The sequence below is a fragment of the Labeo rohita genome, chromosome 2 (genome assembly GCF_022985175.1).
Source record: "Labeo rohita strain BAU-BD-2019 chromosome 2, IGBB_LRoh.1.0, whole genome shotgun sequence".
Lineage (NCBI taxonomy): Eukaryota > Metazoa > Chordata > Actinopteri > Cypriniformes > Cyprinidae > Labeo > Labeo rohita.
Window position 1 is genome coordinate 16,483,009 of NC_066870.1, and position 10,559 is coordinate 16,493,567.

Below are 10,559 nucleotides of genomic sequence, written 5' to 3' on the forward strand. Positions count from 1 at the left end.
TGGGACTAAATCTTAACTATATAATTTAACAGATATATGCTGCTAAATTAGAGTTGTATACTGTAGATGACAAAACGGCATTTTGCTGTTAATTTCAAAAACAGTAGCACATTGTATTTTTACAGTAAAATGCTGGCAACCACAGCTGCCAGTGTAGGTGACTAAATTATGTGTAACATTAGCAATTGGCCATTTTAATTCCTAGATATGAGTTTAATTCAGTATTTGAGTTGAAGGCTAAGTATAAGTTTAGCACAGTTTTATTTTCACTCAATGAACACTGACTGTGCGTTTCCATCACTCTCCGTCAATCTGTGCTATTTTTCAAATAATCTCAGTGGATGCGCAACGTACCTGTATTTGACTTACTATAAGCTCTAGTGTGAAGGCGCACAACTCGTTGTCCTATGACGGCAAATCTATGCCATTAATAACTGAATGCAGATAACGTGATTAATATTCATGAACCCAGCAGTTCATTAGTTCTTAGTGGGTTTTATATTTATATTGTTTGCTGGCCAGTATATTGTCAAGGTGTGCGTAGAGGGTTGTTTGGTATCACCAGGTGAATGGAATTTTTGGAAAAAAATCTCTTCTTTGTTTAATCAAAAATTAATTATTAAGATTATTTTTAAATTTTGTATGTGCATAAAAAAAAAAGAAAAAGTCTGAAGTCTGTATGCAGTGTAAATGTGACAGAAAATATCCGAAGCAGATATAGTATCTGTGGCATGTTATCTAAGCAGATTTTGCCATAATTTTGTGTTCATAAAAATACATTAAAATCAAACCAAAGGCTTTACAAACATTTTTATGTTGGATAATAATTCAGAAGTAGGCTAGAAATAAGACAAGAGTGACCTGACCCAGTTCCTTGGCCATTTAGCAGCTCTGATAGTGGTGTAAATATAGACTGGCGCTGGTGTTGGTATGCTTTTATCTGTGTGCTATTATTATACTTCAAGGACCTATGGAAACTATTTTGCTTCACACATACTAAATGAATGTGTAATTACAAAATATTTGGCGTAGATCAATTGTTAAAGATTGCATTTGCTACAGTCAGTTGTCTGTTTACCTCTCTATTACATGTGCTACTACAATTTGATTGTACTTTATTTCTTCGCATGATCTCTATACAAAAACAGTTGTAAAAATTCAAAAAGGAACAGTGGTGTCAGCTGAACTGTGACCCTTTTTAAGGTTTCACATTCTCAGAGGACAAAACACTCTGTGACAAAGCTTCCCTGATTTATGTTTAACCAGAAGTTAGTTTATTCTTATCAGTCAATTAAAAACACTCATTTTTTATCTTCTGTACTGGTGTGCTTGATGTGACCTGAGTAAAATCCTATTGAAGTTTCTAAATTATAATTCTTATAGAATTATATAGAATTATATAACTATAATTCTTGATGACGTGATGTAATTATGGACTGGAGCAGAAAAAGAGCACATCAAATTATTGTAAAGCTGCTGTAAGCTTGATCAAAACAAAAGCTTTCCCTATGAGATGAGGAGCAGTAGAGGCAGCACAGGTCTGTCAGCTGTAACTAATGACTATGTTCGAGCATACCTCTGTTTTTCACACTGTAAGCTCTCATGGGACAAAAGGACAGGGCCCATCACTGGCGCCACTCACGAGCCTGGGCTTAAAACCTTTGTATAGCTGGATGAGCACACAAAATAACAGGGCCATACAATACTGAGGTCTAGCTAGACGTTACTGTTTTGCAGAGAGAGATATCATCAAGCTGTTTACAAGCCTGAATATTGAGTTTTCTGATTTGTTAGAAAAGGCATTTTGTCAATTTAAAACAACACGTCACATCTAAGAAGAAGCAGCAGCAGCCGCAAAACATTTAGCTAAGGATTTAAATAAAAATTCTGAGAGAAAAGTTTGCATTTCCATTAAGCCTAATCTGACATATGTAGTTACAAGAACAAAGGCTTTAAACAGTGCATTAAACAGTGTCCAATTTCGCTTCCGTTTTTCATGTACGATAATTTAATTTAGAAGTGGGTCAAATGGTCTAAGCATATTTATATCTGTGCTACATTTTGTTAGGTATCTTTTGTATATTTCAAAGATGATCAAGTCAGATGAATGAAAGTTTCACAGAGGCCAGCTCTCATTCATAGCTTTTCAGGAGAAGGAATGGAGGGCACAGCTATTAGTGTCCCTGCATGTGAGTGCTTTTGTGCTGCTGACAGCTGTCCAAATTATTGTGATATGCGCTTGGTATTTTTTCTCTTCAGCTGCCTTCCTTAGTTTCCTGTGAGCACTCAAAGGTCTTGTTAAAACCACAACAACTTAAAACCACAGCTTAAAATAGGGCAGTAAGGACAAAGGCATGTTTAACTGACGTGATATTAGCCACTGCACGATTTCAGCTGGTATTTACACTTTTGTTCAAAAGTCTGGGGTTGGTAGTATTTTTTTAAAAAAGAAATCAATACTTCTACTGAGCAAGGATGCATTAAATTAATCAAACGTAGACTTTCATAGTGTTGTGAAATTAATTCTGTTATTTTGGAGTTTGTATTAATTAAAGAATACTGACAAAATGTTGTAAGTTTCCACAAAAATATGAAATGTATTTTACATTGATGTTCATTAAGCAAATCAGCATGTTAGAATGATTTCTGAAGACTTGAATAATGATGCTGAAAATTCAGCTTTGTTATCAGAAATAAATTACATTTTAAAAAATATTCATTTAAGTGATAATAACAATATTACTGTTTTTACTTTATTTTAATCAAATAAATGCAGGCTTGCTGAGCATCCGACCCCAGACTTTTGAACGTTAACGTGTGAATGTATTTGTTGCTTTAACATCCTTGTTGTTAGAGCCCGGGTTAAATATATAACTGTCCTTATTTTATGTACTTGGGGTTAATTATTATACATTTTAGGTAGTTACCATTACATCCAAAGACATGTTAGCTCAACATCAATGGATCATTTAAAATTTGCAGGCTGAATCATAAACAACATGACCATCAAGTTAAAGTATAATTAAGGAACAGTTCCCAAATATTTTTTTTTTTTATAATTTGTCATATTATATTTATTATATAATACATTATGTTTATATTATATTATCTTAATGTATACTATTCACAGGCTTCCTGTCCACACGGATTACTGTACTCACAGAGTGAAATGCTGGTTCCTGATAGCAGGTCTTAAAAAGCCTTCAAAGCCTCAGTCTTGTATATTTCCGCAGGTGATGACTTGTGTGTCTCTGTGAGTGTTCGTCTGACTCTGATGCTGTCTGTAGTGGTAGTCCTGTCTCACTCTGTCCCTCTCTAATGGGTGACAGCTGATTTTTATCACTGCTCACGGCGGAGCAGGGATGAGGCCAGCCTGCTATTTTGGAAGCAGCATGGGCGGTATTCCACACGCCTGAGTCAATCAGCGCTTCTGGAAATGACTGGGGTACAGGGAACCCCCTTGAGTATAATTCCCATAATTCCCACATTAAACTAGATTTGCTTCCTAATGCCATCACATGTTTAAAAGGTACTAAAATATAAATTAAGCGAATGAATTTCAGTGGCTTTTTGGCGGATTGTTTAGAAAGAGTGTCATGTAACATCTCTATTTTTGTAACTGTTTATGAATTAAAATCCTAAAACTGAACACTGCTAATAGGAACAACATGCCCTGTGACGTTTAATGAGGTCAACAGAGCTTGCTAATACATCTCAAAATAATTAAGGCACTGTCTAAAGCCATAAATGTACTTGTGGGTATTAATACTTATGAATTGTTGAAAAAGAGCCTGTGGTTTGGAGCAGTAAAGACACGGTTCTATTGAAGTTACATAATTTCGACTCTGGACCACAAAACCAGTCATATGTGTCAAGTTTTTAAAATTGAGATTTATACACCATCTGAAAGCTGAATGAATAAGCTTTCCATTGATGTATGGTTTGTTAGAACAATATTTGGCTGAGATACAACTATTCAAAAATCTGGAATCTGAGGGTTCACTGCCCTTCAAAAGTTTGGAAACACCCCTGGCAAAGTGTAGTTTTCGACGATATCAGCATAAATCCTTATCATTTTTTGGTGCAAATACATTAAAGTAACTTGACATTATCACTGAAGACCAGCAATAATAATTTTCATTTTGATTACATAGTAATGGCAATATATACATGTCAAAGTCAGACATGCCCCTTTGCCAGCTGTGATGCCTGGTTACTGGTTTAAACTTGGCCCAGGTTTTTAAAAGATTTTTGGGTCAGCACACCTTAATAGCTTCAACAGTTGATTGCTAATTAAGTTTAGAATACAATGAATTTAGGCTCAGATTGTGCAGAGCTGTAATAGCTGCTAATGAAGAAACGTTTTTTCTATGTTTAAACTGTTTATGTAATAAAATATGTTTTCGTAGTTTGTGTTGTCCCTTATCAGTGCAAAATTATCACAAATTAAAAAGGATTCATGCCAATATTGTCCAAAACCCCACTTTTCTAGGGTGTTTCCAAACTTTTGGAGGGCAGTGTAAATTCTTAGCAAAGCATATAACTAATCAAAAATTATGTTTTGATATATTTATGGTAGTACATTTACAAATATCTTCTTGGAACATGATTTTTATTTAATATCCTAATGATTTTTGGCATAAAAGCAAAATCTATATATTTTGACCCATACAATGTATTTTTGGCTATTGCTACAAATATACCCGTGCTACTTAAGACTTAAGGTTTTGTGGTCCAGGGTCACAATTAAGCATTAATACGGTCTCTATGAGTGTGGGAAATATTGTGGATAAAAGTACACACAGAACTTGTGGTGTATTTTGTCACAAAATATTGTATAAAGAGGTTCTGAAAATAGTTTGGACACTTAACCATTTAAAACATTTTTAAAATGTAATTTTAGTGACTATATGAAGTCAGTTCACACAATTCACCACATGAACATTAACACTGTTTTATAGATCTTTTGGACTATGGGGGCCGCCATTATTTTGGTCATGTGAAATGGTTGCATTCAGAGAGCTACTGGTCCTACTTGTTGCTATTACCGCAATACAACTTGAAAAATACTATAGTGATATGATGACCACAGCTACTGAAATTGCTTACAGGTGGTGATGGATATAAGCGTAGGCTTAAACCAAATGCTGTACCATCGATTTTTCCCCACAAGGAGTCTAAACGCATACAGATATCAAGTGAAATCTGCGCTGAAACTCCTTCAGTGGCTGCGGCGTCATGACAAGCGTCAGCATGTTCACATCCTGCCAGGATGGCATCTAGCGTTTCTTGTCTCCGCCATTTGTAAGCTGTTTCAGTAGCTGTGGTCGACTAAAAGTCTCAAAGGTGTCAGGGCTAAAGTGAAAAGAACAAAGACGCAGGTCTTTAGGTAGTTTTATTCAGCATCTTCCCATTCTTTGCTCCTCTTCTTATTGCTAGGAAAGCAGTAAAGATTTGCATTGCTTCTCTTGTTGCTCTTCAACTAAAAATTACAACCAAAAGCCACACAATGTGGCATCATATCAGCATTTTTTTTTCTGAGTTGTGTTGCAGTAAAAATAGCAACAGGTAGCACCAGTAGCTCACAGAGAGCAACCATTTGACATAATTAAATAACAAAATAATTGCACCCCCCATAGTCCAAAATATGTATAAAACAATGTGGATTTTTTAAATAATGTAAATCTTTCATGGGTTTTCTATTACATATTTCATGTTAAAGGGACAGGTCTTTCCACAGTATTTTTTTTCAATGGCTCCTATCAACTATTTGGTTACCAACATTCTTTAAAATATCTTCCTTTGTGTTCAACAGAAGATAAACTCACACAAGTGTGGAACAACTTGAGAGTGAGTAAATGATGACAATATTCATTTTTGGGCGAACTATTCATTTAAAAGTGATTTAACTATCTAAAATACTTTTATGGCCACTGTATAACATAAAATTGTGAGCACAGCAGTTTTGTTTCTTTCAAATAACTGTAATCCAAAGACACTGAATCAGCCCAGTCTGAAGTGTTACTCAAGCGTTATGAATTTAAGGTTAGTGGATAGGGTCTGTGTCATAACTGTCACCGTGTGCAGTATTTTACATCTTCTGAGTGCACTGTGCACATATAGACATGTCCTCACATTTAGTCCTGCTCTCAGCCCTCATTGAAAACTTGTGAAATACGACTCACTATTTGTAGACAGGATTTTGTGTATGTGACGGTAAGTCGAAACTATTCTGTTAGGATTATCTGAGGAATATTTTTAACACAGACACAGCCGGCAGATTCTTTCTCTGCAGGAACTTCAGTTGGCCCCACATGCTTGTGTAGGAAGACTTTAGATGCCAAGGTTTTGTCTCACACAGTGCATAAAGTTCACATGACCTTTGACCTCACAGTTACTGACTAACATCACAGCTGAGTTAAGCAGAATAACTGGTAAATATGCTTACTCATTTACACTAGTTGTACCAATTACTAGGTTTTATAATGCGTTAATCAACTTACCATTCAGTCCAGTGGAGGATTGTGACACATATCCAGGAACCCCACTGACTGTCTTCCTTCTCATTGTCTCAAGTGATTTTTCTTTCTATCAAGATAAGGATATTTAAGATAAGTAAGGATAGGTTAACAATAGGTTTTCTAAGATAAAAATATAAGGAATATTATTATTAATGTATTGTTGATTTATTGCTTTATGTATATATTTTTATTAAAAACGTGTGAATTCATATTAAACTGACTTTTATATCACATTTGTTTTATTTATAAATAACTAAACAGTTTCTTGCTCATCTCTGGTTTTTAGGATATAAGTAATATTAATGATTTATGGTTTCGCATATTTTTTGCGTCTTATATTATTTTAAAATATCAGCCCCTATGAAATGGAATCTGAAGCAGTGTTGTTTTAGTATTATTATTATTATTATTATTATTGTATTTTTAATTGTTGTTCTTTTTAAATACTAGTATTTATGTTTAATGTGCTTTTATTTATTTTAGCTCTTGTATATTTTAAGTTTTTATTTCCAGTTAAATTTAGTGCTTCAACTTAAGCATTCCTAATTTTCTTTTAGTTTAAATGTGCAACTAATATTTTTTTCTTTCTTTCTTTTTTTTTATTTTATTTTTAATAGATAGGTTAGGATAGGGTAAGAATAGGTTTTTAAGATAAAATATAAAAAATATTATTATTAAGGTATTGCTGATTTATTATATATATGTATATATATATATATACTTATTTTAAATGTGTGAATATTGAACTGACGTAATTTTTATATCATATTTGTTTTATTTATATATAACTGAACATTTTCTTTCTCATCTCAGGTTTTTACAATATAATATAAATAATATCAGTGATTTCTGAAAATAATAATAATAATAGTAATAGTAATATTATTACAAAAATATAAGTAATATTATTAGAATATTAGCATATTTTATTATATATCTTATTTTATTTTAAAATGTGTTTTTAATATTATTTTAAATACTTATTTATGTTTAATGTGCTTTTTTAAAAATTTATTTTTTATTTTTTATTTTTTTGTTTTTATTTTTATTTCCATCTGATTTTAGTGCTTTAACTTCAAAATTCTTAATTTTCTTTTAGTTTAAATGTAAATTATTTGTTAGTTTCATTTCAGATTTATGTCAATTAACAAATTTAGTTTTAGTCATAGTTATTGATAATAACCCTTGGCTGAACAAATAATTTGTGATTACATTAGAAGAAAAGCATTTGTGCTCCTTTCCTGAGTCATGACCGCCCATGTTGCACAAACAGAAATAAAACATGACGTGACTGTTACACACACCTGATGAGCCTTGTCCTTTTTGGCATTGGTGACAGTAGTATCACCAGAATAGACTTTCTCCCACCCCGTCGGTGCCTCCCTCCACTGTGAGGCAATGTGACTCACTGGGCCACTTTTGGCCTGCGGTGTGACGTTGAGCCGGGGGCTGCTGGCGTACTTCTTTGACTCAAACAGGGCTCTCCGAGCGTTAGGGCCAACCAGGTCTGGCTGGGCCAGCATTTCCATTGAAATACTTCTGGACAAAGTGCTATTTTTCCCACTGAGGGACTCATATCTCCTCCAGCGATTTTCAACTTTACCCTCTTCATAGTTTGATCGCCTCTGGCCAGATGACTGTGGGATGCAGAAATATGTAAGCCACAATTCATTCAGTGAGTACTGAGTGGTATTTCTATTCCACTCAGTATACAATAAAACAAAGTGATTCTACCTTAGACCAGGTGTCTTCACTGTCAACATCTGTGAGCTCCACACAGCTTTCATACCTAGCAAAAAAAGTCAGGTTTAGGCCATAAACTTCAAGGAACAGAGTCAGTATAGGTGAAATATGGTACAAAGAATATGGTAGTTGGCATATTTACCTTTCAACAAGCTGAGAAACAGGTGTCCTTCTGTCCCAAAACAACACCTCGGATGTAGACCATGAACTATGACCTCCAGAGAGGCTCTTAAGGGACTGACTTCTTCTCAAGGTAAAGCTCATCTTAGTGGAGAAAACACATCAGCGAGTAAATCAAACTAAATTTTAATTAATAACTTTTGTAACACTTTAGAATAGGGAACACATATTCAGTATTAAGAGTTTTCCCTCAATAAACCATGATCAGATATGATCATGCAAAATAAGGCATTCATATATGGTTTGTAAGTACTAATAAACAGCCAATACGCTAGTAATTTGCATGCTAATAAGCAAAATAAAGTGTTACCATAACTTTTAATTTATAGATTCTACCCTATATACACTGCTATTCAAAAGTTTGGGATCAGCAAGATTTTTAGTGTTTTTTTTTAAAAAAAAGCCTCTTATGCTCATCAAAGTTCTATTTATTTGATACAGAAAAAAGTAATATTATGAAATATTATTGCAATTTAAAATATCATTTCTCTATTTTAATATACTTTAAAATAGTATTTATTTCTGTGATGCAAAGCTGAATTTTCATCAGCCATTACTCCAGACTTTAGTGTTACACAATACTTCAGAAATCATTCTAATAATTCTTTTCTAACAATATAAGTATTTACTATCACTTTTTCACACATCCTCGCTGAATAAAAGTATTATTTCTTTCAAACAAACACAGAAAGAAAAAAAATCACTGACCCCAAACTTTGTACGGTAGTGTATACTGTTAGAAAAGATTTATATTTTAAATAAACGCTGTTCTTTTTAACTTTTTATTCATCAAAGAATCTTTAAAAAGCATCAGAGGTTCCAAAATAAATAAATAAAAATTAAACAGCACAACTGTTTCCAACACTGATAATAAATCTGCATATTACAATGATGTCTGAAGGATCATGTGACACTGAAGGATCAAAGCTGAAAATTCAGCTTTGCATCACAGGAATAAATTCTACTTTAAAGTATATTAAAATAGAAAACCACTATTTTAAATTGCAAAAATATTTCAGAATATTACTGTTTTTTCTGTATTTTTAATCAAATAAACAGCCTTGATGGGCAAAAAAGTCTTCTTTCAATTTTTTTTTTTAAATCTTACTGATCCCTTTTCAATGCCAGTATACGACCATTTTTAAGTTTTTTGTTTTGTATTTTGTTTATATATTTTCTTTCTTTGTTTATATGTGTTTTAGTTTTATAGTTATATTTATATATCACAAATGTTTGAATTAAATAATGAAGTAACTGACTGAAACAATGAAGTTTGACATTTTATTCCATTTTGTGTTGTGGCCGCATTACCACCTCTGGTATTCTTTATATTTCAAATAATTTAGTGCCCTGATAAATGTTCCATACATATAGCATATTTTTGTTAAACTGCTTTATATTATATCAGTTTTTAAAGGCACAGCATAGGTTAAAGGATCCAGTTAAATAAAAATAAATTATTATTATTATTTAATAAACATCTTAAATTAATCCAAATATTTTGGGCAGATTAAAACAAAATCAAATGGAAAAAATAGTTTAAAATATATCACAAATTTTGAAAATAATTGTTAGTCCAGTCTAACACAGCACCAGTAAAACATTGTGTAAATGACTTTGGTCACATGATCCACCTGCTTGTCAGCCCTTCTCTCATCTGACTCAGTTAATGTTTATCAGTCATATTCTTTGTTACATTACACATTGAAAGCTTTGCTGGATTATGCAGTTTTAACATAATATGCGCAAATAGCAAAAAAGTAGAGATCTTTAAAAAAAAAATCATGCACACAGAAACTAAATTTAAGTGAATAGATTAAATATCAGGGAATGTCAATTAGAATCAAAACATGTAAAAACTACTGCAGTTCATTTAGTATGACTATATGCTCACTAGCCTAAATTTGAGTACTTTTAAGTGTGACTTTAAGTACCCAAAAAAGGAACTGACAAAATATCACATCAATTCATCTTTAGCTAGAGAGTTACCTTAAGCGATCAGTCTTGCGCTCCTCATTTCCCTCTGTTATGCTGAGCAGTGTGAACTGGAGCATCACTCACAAGACACTCCTGTCACACAGGCCAAAGTCCCTCATTTACAGCCTGACCTCCGGT

The 10,559-nt window shown here is 33.0% G+C and overlaps 1 protein-coding gene across 3 annotated transcripts in view; it reads right to left on the bottom strand.

Moving 5' to 3' along the window:
* Positions 1-10,559, bottom strand: part of xirp1 (xin actin binding repeat containing 1) — a 20,216-nt gene extending 9,657 nt beyond the window's left edge. For 2 of the 3 annotated variants that reach the window (XM_051130071.1, XM_051130087.1), the window contains exons 1-5: positions 10,434-10,559; positions 8,407-8,528; positions 8,256-8,310; positions 7,826-8,158; positions 6,504-6,588 (exon numbers count right to left, since the gene is read on the bottom strand). In XM_051130071.1, coding sequence (XP_050986028.1) covers positions 6,504-6,588; positions 7,826-8,158; positions 8,256-8,310; positions 8,407-8,528 — 595 coding nt within the window. In that variant the 5' untranslated portion in view covers positions 10,434-10,559. Of the gene's footprint in view, positions 1-3,161; positions 3,324-6,503; positions 6,589-7,825; positions 8,159-8,255; positions 8,311-8,406; positions 8,529-10,433 lie in introns of those variants that run through there. The other variant, XM_051130079.1, reaches the window with a different exon arrangement.